Source organism: Pseudonaja textilis, chromosome 9 (genome assembly GCF_049901715.1).
Source record: "Pseudonaja textilis isolate UNSWEBS1 chromosome 9, rPseTex1.2, whole genome shotgun sequence".
In the NCBI taxonomy this organism is placed as follows: Eukaryota; Metazoa; Chordata; class Lepidosauria; order Squamata; family Elapidae; genus Pseudonaja; species Pseudonaja textilis.
In genome coordinates, this window is record NC_141998.1 from 6,530,600 (window position 1) to 6,552,980 (window position 22,381).

Genomic DNA, 22,381 nt, shown 5'->3' on the forward strand with positions numbered 1-22,381 from the left:
TTATATGTGTTAGAACTGGCAGAGTTGGTTTGAGTTCATCCGTGGGGATTGATGAATGGGACAGAGGCTGATCCAGGGAAGGTCCCACTGGAGGGCACTGCAGCCCTTAAAGAGAAGAGCTTCGCCTGCCAACTCAAAGTATTACCAGAAACAACTTGATTGAACACCTTTCGTTAGCATGGGAAGGGATAGGGCTGATTCGTTTTTGAAAACCTGTTTTTGAAACCGTTCTGCAAAAAGTTGGCTGGGAAAACTGGCATCTCGTTGCCGTCAAGAGACAGAATTAAAATTCTTTCAACTAGTATCAAATGTTCTCCGTTCCTCCTCGTGCCTTTTGTCTGTTTGACACCCCGCCCCCCCCCCAAACCTGCTGTCCCTTTCAAAGCTCGGGTTACTCTCAGGTTACAAGTTGGAGACAGGAGAAGAATTCCTTGGCCGGGAAGAACGCACCGTAGCTTTTGATCAATCGGTCAAAATCAGTTGCTCTGGTTTCATAACCCACAGAACTTCTGTGGATGCCTTTGCCCAGTTCCAGCGCCCGAAGACATTTGAGAAATAACACGTTTGGATTCTGGCAGGTGGAGTTTTGGATTCCCCAAGAGGTTCTTCAAGCAGAGATAGGTTTTTTTTTTCCCCAGGGAGGGTTTCTGCAGCTACTGCTTGACTTCAGAAGGATGGCTAACGTTCTAGGAGGGTGCGACATTAGCCTCTCGGTGCCCTCCGAAAGCACATTCTTGGAATTGAAAGTGTCACACAGCACCAGGAGGTGGTAGCTTTCCACTTTTGGGGAAAGCTATAGGAAAAAAATAGGGAGGACTGAAATGTAATTAGTGCCCTCTTGCCATAACTCTCCCAGGAACTATGTAATGGCTTAGATCAGGGGTATCAAACTCGATTCCAGTGAGGGCCGCATCAGGGTTATGTTTGACCTTGAGGGCTGGGGTGGGTGTGGCCATGTAGGTGTGGTCAGGGTGGACATGGTTAGCTCAATGCCACTTGTGTTGGGCATCTGTGGTGGCCAAGTGCTGAGGCACAACTTTCTTCAGACCCTCACTCTCATATCCTTCTTTCCTTCCCTCCTTCCTTCCTTTTCTGCTTTTCCCTTCCCTCTTAATTCTCCTCCTTCCTTCCCCTCTTTCCTTATTTTTCCTTCCTTGCTCTCTTCCCATCCTTCCTTCCTTCTTCTTTCCTCTTTCCCTTTCTCCTTTCCTGTCCGCTCTTGCATACTCAAATGCAAAAGGGGAAACCTTTCTCCTTTCATTTTCTTTTTAGTTTGTTTTGCTAGCGCTCTGCCTGCAAAAAACGGAGCTTGGCATGTTGTGCGTGTGGGCCCCCAGGCCCCATTTTCAGTTACGGCAGATTCCTGTAGCCCCCTGCTGGCAAAAATGAGGCTGGTGGGGGGGCCCTCTGAGGTCCGTTTTCGCTGGCAGAGGCACTATGGTCCAGTCTTTTGCTGTTTTCAGGGCAGTCTCATGGGCCAGAAAGAAGGAAGAAAAGGGAGGGGGAAGGAAGGAAGGAAGGAAAGCAGAGGAAGGGAGAAAGGAATGGACGGAGGAGGAAGGAAGAGAGGGAGGAAGGAAGAAAGGAAGGGAAGGAAGGAAGGAAAGGGTGGAAAGCAGAGGAAGGGAGAAAAGAATGGAGGGAGGAAGAAGGAAGAGAGGGAGGAAGGAAGGAAGGAAGGAAGGAAGGAAGGAAGGAAGGAAGGAAAGGGTGGAAAGCAGAGGAAGGGAGAAAGGAATGGAGGGAGGAGGAAGGAAGAGAGGGAGGAAAGGAAAGAAGGAAGGGAAAGAAGGAAGGAAGGAAGGAAAGGGTGGAAAGCAGAAGGAAGGGAGAAAGGAATGGAGGGAGGAGGAAGGAAGAGAGGGAGGAAAGGAAAGAAGGAAGAAAGGGAAGGGAGGAAGGAAGGAAGGAAGGAAGGAAAGGGTGGAAAGCAGAGGAAGGGAGAAAGGAATGGAAGGAGGAGGAAGGAAGAGAGGGAGGAAAGGAAAGAAGGAAGTACAGTTCAAACATGGTTTTGTGAAGGGGCGATTAGTCTTGTCATGCCCATTGTGTGGTAGAGATATCCATTGTGCAGAGAGCTAGCTCTGAAAGTTCGTTAGTGCAGCCTTTTAAAAGAAAGTCTACAGACGGTCAGCATAATCTCAGTTTATTCATACAACATTTATACCTGTGCAAAATACCATTTTAAAATCCTCTTAGCTTATCCTCCCAACCAACGCGTTTCTCATTTGACAAGCAAGAATCAGCACGAGACACTCTTTCATAACATGATTCACCTTTCCGGTTACAGATTTATGTATTTTTTTTCCCCCCGTAAAGCAGCCAAGGAATGAGTTTTCAAGGGAAGGCTAGTTTAAATCGTTTTATGTTTTGTCTTTACACTTGGGATACATTGAATTCCTTCTTTTTTATAGTCCCCAAATACGGTGGATTTAAAGTCTTGATATAGCAATAGCTAGCAACGTCCATGGTCAGGGACAATCTACCCTTAGTCACTGATGCGTAAAAGAAACAATAGATGAAAGTTCACATTCACCTTTTTGAACCTCCAAAAGATATATCTGATTATGATGATGATGATTATTTTAGAAACAAAACGCTGGAGGTGGAGCTCTGATGCACTGCAGCAAATATAGCTCGATTTTGCGGTTCCCTCTTTTGTACAGGATCGTAAAAGTAAGAAAATTGGAAACTTGTGTTGTTGCTTTTTAAATGTCCTTTGGAAGTACTGTATAAAAACTGTCTCCCTGGGTAAAAGGCCTTTCCTTTAAAATCAAGAAACAAAAAAAAAAAAATTCAAGTAGGAATGGTTTTCGGCAGCAATGCATGGCCTCAAACAAACAGAGGCAAATGTGCTTAGCACCACCATACATTTACTAACGCAAGGGTTATCATCGAAAAAAGTCAAGATGGCTACAATCACGTGGTTGGGAGTTGCCATTTTGATTTTTGGAACCCCCTTCAAGGACTCCCATGTAAAAATGTGTCCTAAGAAATTCATTAAAAAAAAAAAAAATCTTACAGGATACTGTAGAATAGTTTGCTGTAATGAATAGGGAAGTGGTCTATCGTGAGAAAAGCTTGGTGTACTTGATATATTTCTTAATATTAACGGGAGGGAAATAGATGGCTAGAGTGGAGTAGCTTGGATGGAAAAGACATAAGGCAGGGCAGGTGTCAAACTTGATTTCATGGAGGCCACATCAGGGTTGTATTTGACTTCGGGGTGCAGGGAGGTGCGGGCAGGGGGGCACGGCCAGCTTGACATCACTAGTGTCATGGGTGCTGTCATGCCCCTGTAGGAATCTGATTCTGAGGGGGAGGCCGAGCAGTTGACTGGGAGTAGGAGTGTGGTTCTGTTGGCTGTGGAAGAAACTGGGAGAGGGCACAGTCTGGCTGGCAGAGCAGGGAAGACGTAGAGGAAGGGAGAGGGAATTCAGAGGAAGACCCAGGCCCAGCCCCTCTTCATCCTAGGGCACGCAGGGAGGAACAGAGAAGGGAGCAACATGAGTTGCATGGCTTACGTGGGAGGAAAGGGCCCTGATTCCCTTCATTAGGTGCAGCTGGGAACGCAGTGTTTAAAAAGGGAAGCTACGCATAGCAACTTGTTGGAAGCAAATTGTGAGTTATCTGTTATTGTCGAGGCTTATCTGGGTCCTGGCACCTTCCCAACTGTGTGTGTTTTGTTGGCCTTCCAAGTCTGCAATTCCTTCTCCTGCCCTGTCAAGTTAATTGCTGCAGCATGGTTTGTGTGGATTTTTATTTACAGTTTGTATGGACTTTATTTTTGGACTGAATTTTCTCCACTTAAAGACTGTTCTTGGGAGAGTTTTTTCTCCAGCCAAAGGTAACCTGGACATTGGGGACAAAGTTGGAGGTATGAACGGGACTCTTCTTATTTATGTGACTGTGTTGCCTTTGTGCCCCGGGTCATCACAGGTGCCTGTGGGGGCCCAAGTGCTCTGCCAACAAAAACTGAACACACGGCCTTCCTTACCTCCATTTTTGCTGGCAGAGGCATTGTGGGCCAGTCCTTCGCTGTTTCCAGGGTGTTCCCTGGGCCAGATCTGAGTTCTGAGTTTGACACCCTGGGCTTATTATGTTTCAAAAAAAAAAAAAAAAATCCGCATTCTAGTGGTTTTTTAAAACCAAGATGGAAGTTAGGATGGCCCTATTTTCCTTGCCCTACAGACAGTTTCACCTTTTCCCCCTCCCAAAACCAAGTATCACCCAGGGGTGGGATTCTACCGGTTTGGCATGGTTCTATAGAACCGGTAGCTCTGAAGACACCAAACCAGTTTGCTCTGACGATCTTCTTTGCTTCGGTTGAGCCCACCTGCCCACCTGGGCTCTAGGCTGTCCTTTATTCCCTGCTAAAGGAACCTTTGTTGCTTTGTGCGGCACAGGAGAAGATTGCTGCTTGCAGGAGAAGTTGATTTACAAGCACTGTGCACGCACACTCACCGAACTGGTTGTTATGCTGGTAGGATTCCCACCCCTGGTATCACCCGTGTTCTTGGAGATGTGAGCAGGCTAAGATGAAGAAAGGCGACCTTCCACCAGTGGCATAGAGTCAGATTTTCGAATGTCTGCGAGACAAACTACCAAGGCTGTAAGAGAAGTCCTCAAAAAAAGATAACGCGGAGCATCAAACCTCCTTGCAGAGCTGTCAATCAGGTGCCCCTTTGGATGCTGCAGTGGACCAAGAGTGTGAGAGTTTGCAAGGGTTGAAGGACTCGGAGGGAAGCAAAGTCATACAGCTAGTGCAAAACTTTCCTTCTCTTGGTATGGTGTGAAATTTGAGCCTGCCGTTGCGGTCTCCTTCTGCTAAACATTGCAAAGTAGGTTTGGAGTAACACCCTTGAAAAATAACTTACAGAGCTAACGTGAAACATTCGTGGTTGGTTGCTTGATAACTTCAGTTTTCTGAGCAGTGGTTAGGGAAATCATGGAGAAAGCCCTTCCTTTTTTTTTTCTTTTTTTCTTTAAAACAGAGGGACTCTAAAATTAAAACACCTGATTGTTCCAAAGTCCAGTGAAATATTCTTTCTGGTCTGGTTCATAGTAAGAGTTGGCTGTGAAAAGGAGAAAAAGAGAGCGAAGAGTCAAATACTACAGTCAACTCAGATAGCTATGTGCAAAAGGTGAAAAACGGCAGGTATTCCTCAACCTACAACCATCACTGGGGAGAGAATTTCTTAAGTAAAGAATATTTTTCTTACACTGTTTTGATACAAGCGATTCAATTATTGTAGAGAACTACAGAGATGGCTTGAAAGAAGGAATGTGAGGGCAACTTTATAAACACCAGCATAGCCTTGAGAGAGGTAGGGTGAGAAAGAAACTCAAGACTGCTCTTGTCTCGATTCTCTTCAGTACGAGAGAGAGAGAGAGAGAGAGAGAGAGAGAGAGAAAGATACACACAGAGATACACAGAAATACACACACTCACTGAGAGAGAAAGACAGAGACACAGAGAGACAGAGAGGGAGGAGAAAGTTTGTCAGGCTTTCAAGATCCTGCAACTGTGGAGTTCTGATAATGTTACTACAGTTTGTTTCCTGATCTTGAAGAGCGGAGAACTATTTTACTGATACAAAGCTTATCCCTGCAAGTACCATAGTTGTTTAAAATAAAGAAAAAAGAAAAGTAAAGGCCCAACTTACCTATATGGCAGTTGTACACCCACACACGTAGTGATCCATACCTGACGTTACATAGCATAACATTGTTGGAATAATCAGACTCTGCCACTTCAAAGTTCGGATTAACAATGATCTGGGAAAAGATAACAGGAATTTAAGTGTGATCTAATTGGAGATATAATCCTCACCGGGTGCGTGTAAGAAAAGTTAGTTTGATCGTGCAATGGAAGCCCCATCTCTTTTTACACCTCATACGTAAAAAGGGGAGGCTTCGATTACCCATCACCAGCAGACAATTTTCAAGCACAAACTGCATTTACTGGAGCTACTTGCTAAGTGAATTTTGCCCCGTTTTACGAGATTTCTTGCTATAGTTGTTAAATGAATCACTGCAGTTGATTAGTTAGTAACCCACCTGTTAAGTGAATAGCAATAGCACTTAGACTTATACACCACTTCACAATGCTTTACAGCCCTCTCTAACCAGTTTAGACAGTCAGTCTATTGTCCCCAACAGTCTGGGTCTTTATTTTGCTGACCTCGGAAGGAGGGAAGGCTGAGTCAACCTTGAGCCAGTGAGGATCGAACTCCTGCCTGTAAGCAGAGTCAGCCTGAAATATTGTATTCTAACCACTGTGCACCATGGAAGGAAGGGAGGAAGGAAGGAAGGAAGGAAGAAAGGACAATAGCAATAGCACTTATATACCACTTCACAGTGCTGTGCAGCCCTCTCTAAGAGGTTTATAGAGTCAGCCTCTTGCCCCCAACAATCGGCGCTCATTTTACCGACCTCGGAAGGACGGAAGGCTGAGTCAACCTTGAGCCTGGTGAGACTCGAACTGCCAAATTGCAGGCAGCCAAAAGTCAGAAGAAGGAGCCTGCAGTACTGCACTCTAACCACTGCACCACCGCGGCTCTGAATCTGGCTTCCTCATTGACTTTGTCAGAAAGTCTCAAAAGCGGATCACATGGCCCCGGAATGCTACAACCATCATAAATATGGACCAGTTGCCAAGTGTCTGAATTTTGATCGTGTGATCATGGCCGTACTGCAAAGGTTGTAAACTGTGAAAAAATGGCCATACGTCACTTTTTTCAGTGGCCGTTGCAACTTTGAACAGTGACAAAATGAACTGTTGTAAGTTGAGGACTACCTGTAGTTAACTGGCTGGCGAAGAGACAGGATGGGTTGCTTATATTCTGCAAACAAGGACTATGGTTACCATTCCCTGGCGGAAACACAGCTTACCCGAAAGATATAGTCTCCTTGTTTCAGATCGGTAACGTCAATCCACTGGCAATCAATATCATGCCGATACACGTCATAGCATCCGACAGAGATCCCTTGCTCCCCAAAGTTTGCACATTCGTACTGCTTCTGGACACCTTAAGAAGGAAGTCAGTACAAAGATAGTGTCAATGTTTTACAAGAAGACCCTGATCCACGGCATTGGAAGGCATGATTGTGTTTTAACTAAACAGCAATAAGAGAAGTGGCAGTGGTGAAATGCTACTGGCTTGGTCCGGTTCTGGTAGCAAAAATTGCTACCGGTTCAGTGAGAAAGAAGAGAAAAGCGCAGGATCGTCCCTCTCACCTGCCCCTGTGCTTTTCCGTTCTTTAGCCTCTCAGCTGATGGGTGTGGCAGAGCCTCAGCTGGTGTTTGGAAAGCTGCAGGCGCGCATGCGTTAGGTGCACACACACACGTGCAAAGTGCACAATCAGCGAACCAGTACAGAAACGGGTAGAATCTCACCCCAGGAACATGGGCTATGCAGCTGGAAACCCACTTCTGTGCATGGACCAATGACCCCCATTTTAAAAAGTTACAGGAAGTTGTCGGAGCATTTGGCAGCATGACTACCCTTGTGAGAAAATCTAGGAGCCACACACAGCACACACAGATTTAGACATTGGGATTTAATATACAACAAGTATGTACAGATAATCTACACGTGGTAGGCAAAATACCTTTACAAACAAGCTTTCTTCTTCCTAACACATGGAAAACTTCTGGACTGAGTACTGATCACAAGCAAAGAGAACCACGCTCTCTAGTGGCTGCCATTTATATACACACCTCTTAAGGGGATCTTTACTCTCCAGTCTTAAAGGGTTACTCATCCTATGCTGACTCACTCTTGTTACATCAGCCAGACTTACATCAGATTCACAGCATGTAGCAGCTATTCGCTGCTGGTCAGTTCTTAAATCTTAATACTTTAACAGAAGTTGCCTGTCATGTCTTTTTGGTTTTTTGTTTCTGTTTCCTGAAGGATGAAGCATATCATGTAATTAGCCCAAAGCTGCTTCTTCCAAAAGGCAACAGGAATTTCTTGGTTTTTGAAGAAAGAACTGAAGAAGCTTCTTGGATGAGAAGAGAACACTTTCAAAGGGGGAAAAAGAACAAGAAAGTCCAGTTGCTTTTTGGGAAAAGCAACTTTGAAACAACCATGACCCAAATGATCGAGAATCTCCATAGACACAGCATATAATTAAACATCCCGTTCAATGGTATCTCCAAAAAGAGATTATATAATGGCAGTTGACTTAGCGGGAGATGTTGGGTACAGTCTTTGGCAGAAGGAAGTAAAGGCTTGTGGGGCCAAGCCTTAGATGTTCCTCATTTCAGTAGAGATATATTAAATCAGACTGGGCCTCCATTCTGATTTAACCTAAAGCAGTTTCCTATATCCACAGGAATGAGACCCCAGAACTAGTATTTTCTTCATTCTGAAGGGGAAAGTATCATCTTTAAAGAATTATTTGCAGGAATGTCCTGGACCCTCAAAGCATTTTTCAACCTGATTTCTGAATAACAATGGATGGTGAAGATTGGTTCTCCATTTGATTTTAATAGCAATAGCCATAGCACTTAGACTTATATGCCGCTTTACAGTCCTTTACAGCCCTCTCTAAGCAGTTTAGAGTCAGCCTATTGCCCTCATCAATCTGGGTCCTCATTTTACCCACCTTGGAAGAATGGAAGGCTGAGTCAACCTTGAGTCAGTCAGAATCGAACCCCTGGCGGTGGCCAGAATTAGCCTACAGTGCTGCATTCTAATCACTGGGAAAGAGAAAGGGAGGGAAAGAAGGAAGGAAGGAAGGAAGGAAGGAAGGAAGGAAGGAAGGAAGGAAGGAAGGAAGGAAGGAAGGAAGGAAGGACAGGCAATCCCTATTGCAAAATCTCTATTGCAAAGTCCTATTCAGTTTCCTAAAAATAGTGTGAATAGCAATAGCAATAGCATTTAGACTTATATATCGCTTTACAGTCCTTTACAGCCCTCTCTAAGCAGTTTAGAGTCAGCCTATTGCCCTCATCAATCTGGGTCCTCATTTTACCCACCTTGGAAGAATGGAAGGCTGAGTCAACCTTGAGTCAGTCAGAATTGAACCCCTGGCGGTGGGCAGAATTAGCCTACAGTGCTGCATTCTAATCACTGGGAAGGAGAAAGGGAGGAAGGAAGGAAGGAAGGACAGGCAATCCCTATTGCAAAATCTCTATTGCAAAGTCCTATTCAGTTTCCTAAAAATAGTGTGAATAGCAATAGTAATAGCATTTAGACTTATATACCACTTTACAGTCCTTTACAGCCCTCTCTAAGCAGTTTAGAGTCAGCCTATTGTCCTCATCAATCTGGGTCCACCTCGGAAGGATGGAAGGCTGAGTCAACCTTGAGCCTGGTGAGATTCGAACTGCCAAATTGCAGGCAGCTGGCAGCCAGCAGAAGTGGCCTGCAGTACTGCACTCTTAACCATTGCATCACTGCAGCTCATAATAGTATCAAAACAGTCACAATCTCTCCATGGACACTCAACCTTCGACATGTTTTCTGTGCTAGTGTTAAGTTGGAAAACAGCTGGGGATTAAGGATTGCTAATCACTGAAATAACCTTAGGAACACATGTACCGTCTATGCAGTTACTGTCCTCCAGGCAAAAGCTGGCTTTGTGGCCTTCAGCAACTTGTGTCCAGTTGCTATCCAGCAGGTCATAGTGGGCAAAGACTTCCATGCTGTGGTAATGCCTATGGAAAGCCAGAAAGAAAGCAAATTTCTGATGATTGTCGATGATGATTTGACATCCTGTATAAACTCAGCACTGATTATGTTACCTGGTTGGGTAATGAAACGTCTGCAAGAAAACCACCAAGCTTAGAGAGTACCAAAGACCCCAACCCTGAGCTACAACCATTCTCTTCGATAAACTCATCTCTCTGTGGTTTAGTTAGGAAGTCATGGTTAAGGCTGGTGAATTCAGGCATTATCTTTATATAATCAAAGCGTATCCAATTGTTGTTTGTTTGAGAAACATCAGAATGGCAGTTTATTGTGACTGTGGTATCTTTCCTACCACATAGGCATACAGGGAATTTCTTTTTTCACTAAAATAGTATATTAACCTACCTGGAAGCCCTAGCTACTACTCAGCCAAATTTACTACTGGTTAAGCATAAATGCTTTGCACTCAGATGAAAATATCTCCCACATGTGACTATTTCCTGGATGAATTCCAGCTTGGTGACATTAGTCTCGATTCTAGAAGAAGGGCATAAATACTAAGCTTGTTGATCGGAAAGGTTGGCAGTTCAGTGGTTCGAATCCCTAGCGCCACGTAACAGAGTGAGCTCCCGTTACTTGTTCCAGATTCTGCCAAGCGAGCAGTTTGAAAGCACGTAAAAATGCAAATAGAAAAACAGGGACCCCTTTGGTGAGAAGGTAACAGTGCTCTGTGCGCCTTCAAAGGTGTTTAGTCATGCCGGCCACATGACCGTGGAGACGTCTTCGGACAGCGCTGGCTCTTTGGCTTTGTAATGGAGATGAGCACTGCCCCCTAGAGCCAGGAACAACTAGCAGGTATGTATAAGGGGAACCATTATCTTTAACTTATTTTGTCCTAAGCAATAATCAATTGAATTCGTGTGGCATCATAGTCTCAAAGTCCATTCCTGTCAGCCTTTAGCTGTCTTCAAGAGTTAAGAGAATTATGCCATAGAACAGTGTGGCAATTTTAATATATATGGACTTCAACTCCCAGAATGCTGGTTGGGAAATTTGCTACCTTGAGAAACTCTGCCTTAGGAAATTCTGAGTCTTTAGCTGGATGGGCAAGATGATATAGAGCAGGGGTCTCCAACCTTGGGAACTTTAAGATTTGTGGACTTCAACTCCCAGAAAAGATACAGCTCTTTAAAAGGAGGCGACACAGGCATTTTAAATTGATCAATGGAATTGATAAAAGCCAATAAATCAAATCTCAGTTTCCACAAAGATTAGTGCCTGCGAAAGTTCCGATTGTAGGGACGTTGTGGCTCAGTGGCTAAGACACTGAGCTTATCGACCAGAAAGGTTGGCAGTTCAGCGGTTCGAATCCCTAGTGCTGCGTAACGGAGTGAACTCCTGTTAACTTGTCCCAGCTTCTGGCAACCGAGCAGTTCGAAAGCACGTAAAAATGCAAGCAGAAAAATAGGGACCACTTTGGTAGGAAGGGAACAGCATTCCCTGTACCTTTGGCGTTTAGTCATGCTGGCCACATGACCGTGGAGACGTCTTCGGGCAGCGCTGGTTCTTCGGCTTTGTAATGGAGATGAGCACCAGTGTCACCCAGAGCTGGAAACGACTAGCTGGTATGTGCGAGGGGAACCTTTACCTTTTCCCTTAAGGTTCCAATCGTCCTGCTCAGAAGTGAATTGTGCTTTTCTTGAAGCTCAGTTCATAATTTGGGACAAATTTAATCCAGCGCTGCTTCACAAGACCTTTGATCAAACTAAACAATGAACTCACCTCCAGGGAGATAATACCACTGAGGTACAGTACTCACTTAGTGGGAGGCCTAATTCAAAGTTTTATTTAAACTTTAAAAGTTTAAATAGCTTGAGGGTTGAAGACTTGAAGAGCCATCTGCTCCTATTTATCCTGCCTGGCCTTCTTTTCATCAACATAGATTTTAGCAAATGGTTACAAAGATACCTCATCTCTTTGCAGAGATGTTCACTGCAACCTGTTTTGTACTCTTTTTGTTTATTTTGTTTTCCAAAGTTTTTAGGGCATCGCTGCAGTTTATATGTCCTCTGTGCATGGTAAGCATTACAATGAAATGTGTTCTATGTTTATAGATTTATAGATTTCTATTCCATTTCTGCTATGCACATTATAAATTCTGACAAGGGGTCAAAGACCAAGTCTGTAATGTTATGCTCCATTTCATTATGGGATGGCGCAGAATCATTTAAGTAAAGAAATCAATATTGTCTACCGATTTGTGCTAAAATAATGGAGGCTGAATCATCTTCCTTGGATTGATTGGGATTACTTTATATCTTTAAATAAATCAGTCAGACACCAACTAAGCAAACAATATACGATTCTCTTTCAGCAGGACATGCCAGGCTGAAATCTGACAAGTTTTTCTTCCCTGAAACCTCATGAGGTGTTATGAAAGAATCCGGACATTTTACAAGATTTGGCAAACTTGCAAGATGGAAGTCTTTTGATTTTTGTTTATCAAAATAGTTTGTCCTTGGTTGGGGTGGGGAGAAGCCTACAGATGGCACTTAGAAGGACGATGATGATGCTTTGGGGCCCAATCTTTGAGTATGACAGTTCTGCCAATTTGCACAAACCTGCATTTCTTTCACAGATTTAATGGTCTCGTGTATTAGAAAGCTCTCTCTTATTGTCATTTGTGCAACCAGCATACTACCTCCTCTCCTACTTACAACTATGTTCCAGAAACCTTCCTGGGAGAAAAAAAATTATCCTCATCTGTTACTTGAATGTTTGAAACAGAATGTCAACTGAAGGTGAGACTCCGGAACTGAGCTATGCTTTCTTCCCCAAAACAAAAGTATTGTATGAATATCTATGGAGATTGTCAGTCATCCAGGACTGGTTGTCTCAGAGATGCTTTCTCAAAAGGCAACTGGACTTTCTTGGTTTTTTCCTTGACCCTGAGGGCACAGATAAACCTCCAAGTGGCCTCAACAACTCTCAGAAAGAATGCAAATGACCAGATGACTGCAAGGAATATAAATCCTTCCATTCTCCACCATGCAGTCAGAACTGAAGAAGCTTCTTGGATGAGAAGAGAAACGTCTTCGAGGAAAAAGAAAGTCCAGTTGCCTTTTGAAAAAAAAAAACCTTTGAGATATATTGTATGAATATCTGACCCAGAATTTATGCTTACAAGGGTGGGATTATAAGTATCAGATACGTTGTAATAAGCTTTTCTTGTGAAATGTTGAAAGAGATTCTGGTTGCAAGAGGTTTTAGTTTTTAATTTGTGCAACACCCACGATGAATGCCCACAGACTGGCACATTTGCTTGTGCAAAGACCAAGGGTAGAATCTGAAAATAAGCACATCCTGGTATAAGTTGTGGGAAACTAAGGAACTGCAAGGTAGAGTTAGTTAGCTGATTTGCACCTGAGAAAATAAACCACAGAGGACATTAAACACCTGGCATTCAGTATTGGAGAGATGATACATCAATCTGTTTATTCTACTTGCATGTGGGGAAAGCATTTTTTTTTAAAAAAAAAAAACTGAGTCAGAGTTGCTATAATAATTTTCTTTTGCCATGCATTCTTGGGTTTCTCTATTGCCTGCCTTTCATTGGAACCCTGCTACCCACCCCATTCTGGATCATGAATAGAATTCCACAGCTTGCAAATGGAAAATACAGAGAGCTGTTCGAACGTCCAAACTCTTTCCTTTGAAGTTGGATGCTTGAGGGATTTCCAGTGTGAAAAAAGTCAAACATAAATGCAAACAAGTTCCTCAAATGTGTCTGCCCGCTCAGAAAGGTGTTTATCTTACGCTGTTTATGGACCAGAAATATTGTAGAGGAATTGAGCGGGTATCCCTGTCTATAAACAAAGTGGTTTTAAACCGGCTGATGATGAGTTGTATAGCTGCTTCACTTAATTTGAACTTTTCAGAGAGCCCAGAAAGGAAATGATAGGAAAGGACACTGTGAGGTTAAATAGAAAGAGGCCACATCAAGAGGGTGGACCAGACGTGCTTGTTGGTTCGAGAAGTTTGATCAACTGGTGGTATTCACCTGCCTGAGATGCTCTTAGGGTTCGGGCTCAGTGATTCAAAATACAGGTTATTCAGTGATTTTTGGAAAAGATCGGCCAATTGGGAATCAACGGAATGAGATGGACCCCAAATCTGGAGTCACCCAAAAGGGCCTCACAGATTCATACAGAACTAGATTTCTTCCCTGTGCTGTCATAACACAATTTTCTTGGGGAATGATGAAACCCAACTGTGGTGTTTTTAAACCAGGGCTCTCCAAACTTGGCAACTTTTGAGACATGTGGACTTCAGCTCCCAGAATTCCCCAGACAGCCATGTTTAAATCACAGCGAATTACTTTACTTTTTACTTTACTTTTTACTTTACTTTACTTTACTTTATTTTACTTTACTTTTTACTTTACTTTACTTTTTACTTTACTTTATACTTTACCTTTTACTTTACTTTACTTTTTACTTTACTTTTACTTTACTTTTTACTTTACTTTACTTTTTACTTTACTTTTTACTTTACTTTACTTTTTGCTTTACTTTTACTTTACTTTTTACTTTAGTTTTACTTTACTTTTTACTTTACTTTTTACTTTACTTTATACTTTACTTTACTTTACTTTTTACTTTACTTTACTTTTTACTTTACTTTATTTTACTTTACTTTTTACTTTACTTTATACTTTACTTTTTACTTTACTTTACTTTTTACTTTACTTTATACTTTACTTTTACTTTACTTTACTTTTTACTTTACTTTACTTTTTACTTTACTTTTTACTTTACTTTACTTTACTTTTACTTTTTACTTTACTACTTTACACTTTACTTTTTACTTTACTTTACTTTACTTTTACTTTACTTTACTTTTACTTTTACTTTACTTTACTTTACTTTTACTACTTTACTTTTTACTTTTTACTTTACTTTATTTCTTTACTTTTTACTTACTTTTTACTTTACTTTTTACTTTACTTTACTTTTTACTTTACTTATTTACTTTACTTTACTTTACTTTACTTTACTTTTCTTCTTTTTACTTTACTTTTACTTTTACTTTACTTTACTTTTTACTTTTACTTTATACTTTGTACTTTACTTTACTTTACTTTTTTATTTTTACTTTACTTTACTTTTATTCTTTTTTTACTTTACTTTTTTACTTACCTTTACTTTACTTTACTTTTTACTTTACTTTATTTACCTTACTTTCTACTTTACCTTTTTACTGTCATTGCACCTTGTACAATGAAATTAAATACCATCTTCAGTGTGTAGGTCAGGAATGTGCTCGTGAGCTTGTTGAGTTTGACTCTGAACCAATGGCCAAGGCCACCAGTATTTGAACTCAGCCTTTTTTCTTGCAAGTGACCCTGCGTGAGTTGTGTCAACATTCAGTGGTTTTCACTTTTTTCCCCCTCTTTCCTAGTCTACAAAAATGGAGATAGAAAGCAAGACTTGCCTGTGGCATTCGTGCCAGATCCAAGCGTGGCGGCCCGTTTTGGGACGGAAGTCGGCCTGCCCATTGTTATGGATCTCAGAGGAGAAGCGGAAAAGTCTCCTGATACCGTGTGACACCGAGGTATTGACCGCGGAGGAGGCCAGGCAATTCTCTTCCATGGCGCACTGCAGCACATTCATGGGCCGATCCTCCAAGTAGGATGTCTCTTCTACTTCTTTGGCGTTGAGGACGAGATCAGCCGCAGCTGCAGACATGAACGGAAAGTTAGGACTTTGCTTTTATCCTCTGACTAGCTCGATACCTTTGCTTCGCTAAGAAACTCTGTGGTCGCGTTTAGTTTTGGGGGAGGAAAATAGGGGGGGGGAATTGCGCCTCTGCCTAACCGCATCCATCTGTATTCATCTGTCAGTGTGTGAGAGAGTTGAGGGCCTTTTGGAAACTGAAACAGTATTTGTTGTGTGAGCAAGGAGACAGCAAGGAGCCTGGGTGTGGCTTAGCTCAACTGTTCTGTACAAAATCTGCTTGCTGCTGTGAAACTAAAACTGAAACTCCTCTCCTCTGCTTGTGTTTTTGCATTTGGAAGAGATTTCTTTTCAGGTGGGGAGGGGGAGTAGAACTCCTTAGCATCAGGGCCTGTTAATAATAATAATAATAACAACAATAATAATAATATAGAAAATACTAATGCTCTGATGGTCATTTTGAAAAGTCCTTTCTTAGTGAGCACCTAGAAGCCAAGAGGAACATATGTGCCAAATTTCAAGTTTGTAGGCTTTACGATTCTGGAGATTTTGCGATGTGCGAGTGGTATTTTGCTTTTATATATATAGATTATTTCCGCTGAAGGATTTGTAGGCCGCCTTGAAAAATGGAAGGTTTCCCAAGACGCTTTTCAAGACTGGTATGCATCTTAAGTTAGGGTTAGGACTCCTATCAGAGTTACTTTCATTTATGAAAGTTGATGTTTAGTGCTATAGCAGAGACATAAGATACGGGCACATTATTATCTGAGAAAGACACCAGCAAAGTGTTTTTATACTACTGTAGAACCTCACGGGACATGAACGATTCTGACTGTGACCAAATCGGATGCCGGCCATAAAAATCTGCTAAATGTTTCACTCTGGTTGCAAACAAATCCTCGGGTGGTAATCAAGCACAGATGCAGCGTTTTCCCCTGCCGTGGCGATTTCCCCTTCTGCGCCATTTTCCTCCCTACAAGCATGTGCAGTCAATCTTACTTCCGGTCATGACCAAATCAGGTTGAAAGCAAAATCCTGGAACGGATTATAGTTGTGACCAGAGGTTCCACTATACTGTCAAGAAATCTAATCTGGATTGAGCCATGGTGGCGCAGTGGTAAGACTGCAGTACTGCATGTTACTTCTGCTGACAGCCGGCTGACTGCAATTTGACAGTTCGAATCTCACCAGGCTCAAGGTTGACTCAGCCTTCCATCCTCCCCAGGTGGGTAAAAAAACCCTTTGGCCTGAGCAAATTGCAGCACTCGGCTCTCTTTGGCTGATCAGAGAAAGCTTGAGAGGTTAGATCTTGTTAGAACTTGAATGGGAGGTCTCAAGAACTCCCAAAGGTGTGATCTCATCTGGAAAATTGAATCTCTAAAGAAGGCAACGGTAGATCTTTTCCATTAAATAAACCACATGGACACAGAGCCTTAAATCATCCTGGTCAAATAGAAGCTCAGTCTAATTTTGAAAAACTCCTGTGATGGACAGCCCACAATGCCGAAAGGCAAGCTATTCCATTGATTGTTCATTATTGACCAGTTAATTGAAGATTCATTAGTTGATTAATCAAACATTATTGATTGGTTTCAAAGCCAATTTGTTTTGCTAGATTTGACCAGCTTACTTTCTGTGCAGGAAACACCAGCTGCGTAGCGTCCGCCTCCCTTGGGACAAGAGACCTTGGCATCATGAGGACAGTGAGACAAAGCCATTTCTGTCCCAGAGCATTTCATCCCACTCACGACCACGTTGTCTGCATCAGTGTCTCCATACCAATACCAGGTCTCCTAGAAAGAAATACACACACACAAAAAAAGGGCAGGTGATTAAGTATAGATGTTTTGTAGTTTGTTTTAAACCTCCTTTCCTACTTCAGTAACCTCTGAATTTTAGATAAGCTATCAGATAGCTTAGGAGAGTTCTTGATTTAAAGGCCAGGATTCAAATTCAGATTCAAATTTAATTCAAATTCAGGTTTCCTGTCTACTTTGTAGCAGGCAATCCCTTCCTTCCTTTATTGATGTATAGTCTTTACTGATGTGTAAGACCAAAAAACGTGAAGTAATCATCAGTAAAACCAATGCAAGCAACGTAAAGCACCATACAAGACGTAATAAAACAAAGGAAATCGAAACAAATGTTCCAGCACAGTTGAGTTTGCCATGCAAAAACCTCTAAAGTAAAACCTAAACCTCAAACCTTGTAATGCTTAGCCGTAATGATGGAGCAGAACTTGGCAGCTTTCCTGGAAATCTTCAATAAAAGGTCTGAATGTATAACGTGAGCAATTTCTAGGTTCTGGCCAAACAACACAGCCAGTAAGAAGTGGATATATGAAGGCTGCAAGCCAAGAATCATAAAGAGACAGCCGAGTAAAAATGTGAGCAACTGACTCGGTAGCACATTCTGGACAAGGGTAACAGAACTCACAACGCGGAGTATTGTCAAAACCTTCCCTCCAGCTGGCAGGGTTTCTTTTTATCAGGAAGTTATCCCAGCAATTGTAATGGTCCCCTGACATACTGATAAAAAAGTTCAGGAGATAATTCTGTGAACAGTCACCTGCAAGCTGCTCCATTACATGAGCCTCTGTGGCGCAGTGGTTAGATGCAGATGCAAGCTGCATCTGCAGCCAGCTGCCTATAATTTGGCAGTTCAAATCCCACCAGGCTCAAGGTTGACTCAGCCTTCCATCCTTCCGAGGTGGGTAAAAGGAGGAGCCAGATTGTTGGGGACAAAGGGCCGACTCTGTAAACTGCTTAGAGAGGGCCATAAAACACTATAAAGTGGTATATAAGTCTAAGTGCTATTGCTATTATCAAAGGAAAGAAATGTTTCCTTGTCAGTTGGAAAGAAGTATCTTCGATGGAAACACAGAAAGTGCCCTAATGCGGGAGGGTCAAACTCAAGGCCCGTGGATTTGGCCCACGGGGTGCTTAGATCTGGCCAGTAGAGCCACTCTGGAAGCAGCAAAGGCCCGGCCTGCGGTGCCTCTGCTGGAGAAGGTGGAGCTCCAAAGGGCCAGGCCCCACTCAGGCTCCCTTTTTGCTGGCAGAGGGCTAGCAAAACAAACTCAAAACAAAACAAAAGCAGAACTGTTTCCCCTTTTCCATTTGAGCTATGCAAGAAAGGGAAAGAGGGAAGACAAAGAAAAAGAAGGGAAGAGAGCAAGGAAGGAAAAGGAAGGAACGAGGGGAAGGAAGAAGAAAGGAGAAGGGGAGAAGGAAAAGAAGAGGTACGTAGGTAGGAAGGAAAGAGATTATAATGAGGGAGGGAGGGTGTCAGGGAAGTCCTGCCTTAGCACTTAACCACCACAGGTGCCCTCCACATGAGTGACATCGAGCTGGCCACCATGGCCACGCCCACCATGGCCACGCCCACCACCCCTCCAAGGTCAAACACAACCCCGATGCATTGGGGAATAAATTGGTTCTAAACTGGGAATAGTGCGGCTGCTGACATTCTTGCAACGTTGTCCCTTTCGTTTCAATAAATCTTGTTAAAGAAGTCTCGGTGCACATATGACCTAAAAGGATTGGCTGAACAACAACGGAGAAGCAAAGCAGAATGTCTTTTGACCAAGGTAGACTCTGGTTCTTTGGGAATATCTTATGAGAAAAGTGATGTTCAGAATCCAAACCGTGGTTTAGCTGTTTAGAAAGTTATACTATGCTCCCCAAGATTCCAGCTGGTTAGTGCAATATTTGAATCAGGGTACGAAAAAGTCTGGATGAAGGGATGCGCTTGGTTTTTGAGGCTTGGCATAAGTAATATGATTCTTACGCCAATAATTTGATCTATTGAAAATGATTACTTAGCCAGGTTCTAGACTATTGTTTTACTTCAAATTATCAATCATATCATCAGCTGGATAGGATAGGAAGCCAACATGACTTGATTCATCGTTGCAATAACATTTGGCAGCCAGGAAGTTTTTCTGATCAGCTAAAGAACCATAAAATTGGGTTCAACAGAACTGAAAATTGTTCCTAGAATAGCTTATAAATTCCTTCCCTGTCTTGCTGATGTATTTACAATACACACTTTATGCAAAATTCAACCCAATTTAAAAGACTTCCAGGACCTAAAAGAAGGACCAATCAGCTTTTCCAGAAATGGAAGCTACTGAAAAACATGGGGTGTTTTAGATTGGCCACCTTAAATAAATTCCTCGTTCATTCAATCGATCAGTCAATCAATCTAACAAAAAGACCCAAGCTTGACTCTTGCTATCTCACTTCAAGGCAAGGCAATGGCAGACACCCGTCACACTCTGCTGTTTGCGTCTATTGTGGGAACTTTTCAATTTCATTGTAGACATGTTGTGCATTGACAATAAATGTTTGATTTGATTTGAACCCAGCTTAAGGAGGGGCCACGTAACACATACATGTTAGACTTCACGTGGCCAAGAAAAAAGGGGGAACCTGTTGCCAGTCCAATAGTCCAGACACAGACATCCAGAATCATTTGTGAATGCGCCCAAGCAGATATTTTATTGATGATCACCTATATTACAAGAAACTTGTCGGACATTCTGCCTTCCCTTGGGAAATGGCAGATGTAGACCTAGAGCAGTGATGGAGAACCATTTTGTTGTGGTGTGCCAAAAATGCATGTGCCGGCACCCACAATGCAATGCACCCAGACCCCCTGCACATGCACGCAGAACAGCCCCCTTGCCTGCACTGCGCATGCGCGTGCTTCCCAAGTGATTTTCGGCCCTTTTGAGACCTTTTTTTGCCCTCCTGGAGACTTGAGGGAAGCCTCTGCAGTCTCAGGAGGCCGAAAAACTGCCTCAAACTGCCCGAAAATCAGCTGGAAGGCTCACGCATGTGCAGTGCAGGAAAGTTTGGCTGGGACTCATGTGGCTCTGCGTGCCACACATACCATAGGTTCACCATCACAGACCTAGAGGGTTTGATCTCAGGTGTTTTCTCCTCTGATTGAACTCAACTGGAACGTCTCTTTACTCCCCCTGATGGAGCTCTCTCCCTTTCAACTGGTGGTCCCACCACAGGTAACTTAATAAGTGATTAAGCTCCTCACCTTTAGATCTAACCAATAGAACAGTTAATGACTGGGAGTGATTGCTTACTCTAAACCAGCTTTGCTAGTAGAAATTACTAGGGATTCCAGATGGGTGATGCATGCGAAAATGAGATGAGATATACTGCAGTCTTCATCCTACTTCTACATGATCCTGGCTTTGAATCAGGGGGAGACAGATCAGTGATGGTATTCTACCAGTTTGGCCCAGTTCGGCCAAAGTGGTAGCTACAACGACCATCTGTGAGTAACTGGTTTGCTCCTACGATCAGCTGCTGGGCCCTTCCGCCCGCTTTGGCTCTATACTGATCTTTATTTCCTGCTTTTCAACCTCAGCTGCTTCGCACAGCACAGCCGATTGCCAGGCACCCGCTGTTTTACACACAGGGCTTGCAGCAGAAGGTGAGTTGCAAACGCAGCAGGTGTGCAAAGTGTAGTTTGGGGCGCGCACTCACACCAAACCAGTAGGAAAGCTTTTTGAAACCCACCACTGAGACAGATGCAATCTATATCCTACTTCTACATGATCCTGGCTTTGCATCTGGGGGGGTGGGGGGTGGGGTGGGGAGAGACAGATACTATTTGCAGGTCTGGTCCACCTTTACTTCTTGCTTGGTGTTGGTGGCCCACGAAATATATATAGTCAAAATTCAAGGGCACCTTTGGAGACACCTTCAAGCGATACGCACAATCCTACAGGTTGCATACTTTTGACCGGACTGGAAGCAACTCTTTAGAACTTGGATCAGCTGTTTTCCTGCCAACCTCTCCCCAACCCCCACTGCTGCTCAAATCCATCCACACTGGCCTGTAATGAGAATGAATGACCTGGATTATGAGCCAATTAGAATGGCATTTTCCTGAGCTCACAGAGCAACTTAGGCCTGGCCTTTTTCCGGGAAAATACATAACCGCTCAATAATTAGCAAATCAAACCGCTTGGCAGTTCCCCCACACTACCCCTTCCTCCTGAGTCATGAAGGAGCCAAGGATCTTGTCTACTGTGAGTGAATGAATGCCTTTTCCATCAGCAGTTGCCCTGTCCTGACCATAAGACTTCATGAGAAGATACTCCGCTCCTCAGCCCGCAATAGAATGCCTTATGCCACCAGGCTTGAAATTTTGGACCTAGACAGCTCAGAACTACTCCACCGATGGTCTGAACTAACCTTAGTGCACAAAATTATCTGCTGCAATGTCCTACCTGTCAATGACTACTTCAGCTTCAACTGCAATAACACACGAGCCACCAATAGATACAAACTCAAAGTAAACCGTTCCAAACTCAATTGCGGAAAATACGACTTCAGCGACAGAGGGGTCAGTGCCTGGAACTCACTACCTGACTGTTGTTACATCCTCAAACCCCCCAAAACTTCAACCTTAAACTGTCTATCGTGGACCTCACTCCATTCCTAAGGAGTCTGTAAAGGGGTGTGCAAAAGCGCATTAGTGTGCCTAGCGTGCCTGTCCTACTGTTCCCATTTATTCGTACTTATGTATTATATATACATCTTTATACTTATATGTTTATATGTTATGTTCATACTTATACTTGCTTTCTTATACATGCTTGACAAACTAAAATAAATAAATAAATAAACAAGCAAGCAAATAAATAAATAGGACTGACCAGTTTGGCATCTCCGTGATAGGATCTTTCATGCTAGAGAATTATTCCAGCATCAAATCTGTCAAGTTCACCTTAAATTGGGAGAAGCATCATTACTGTGGACTAGCTACGGGCAAGGACCTATTGGGGACTTGATTGGCTCCATCACAAACTCTGGAAACTGGAAAATCATACAATTCTTGAGAATCAGTGCAGAGAATCACTCTCAGCATGTTCATTTCTCTCGCCAGTCTCTTGGCAAATTAATTTATTGCAAAGTGCACTAATTTGAGATTGGCTGGCGTGTAGCATGTCCAAGCTCCAATTCTCAGTGC

The 22,381-nt window shown here is 43.0% G+C and overlaps 1 protein-coding gene across 2 annotated transcripts in view; it reads right to left on the reverse strand.

Moving 5' to 3' along the window:
- Positions 1-2,129: 2,129 nt before the first annotated feature.
- Positions 2,130-22,381, reverse strand: part of LOXL2 (lysyl oxidase like 2) — a 92,549-nt gene continuing 72,297 nt past the window's right edge. For both annotated transcript variants that reach the window (XM_026714988.2, XM_087938862.1), the window contains 6 exons: positions 17,010-17,172; positions 15,138-15,381; positions 9,555-9,670; positions 6,895-7,031; positions 5,667-5,778; positions 2,130-5,075 (listed from right to left, as the gene is read on the reverse strand). In XM_026714988.2, coding sequence (XP_026570773.1) covers positions 5,008-5,075; positions 5,667-5,778; positions 6,895-7,031; positions 9,555-9,670; positions 15,138-15,381; positions 17,010-17,172 — 840 coding nt within the window. In that variant the 3' untranslated portion in view covers positions 2,130-5,007. The remainder of the gene's footprint in view (positions 5,076-5,666; positions 5,779-6,894; positions 7,032-9,554; positions 9,671-15,137; positions 15,382-17,009; positions 17,173-22,381) is intronic.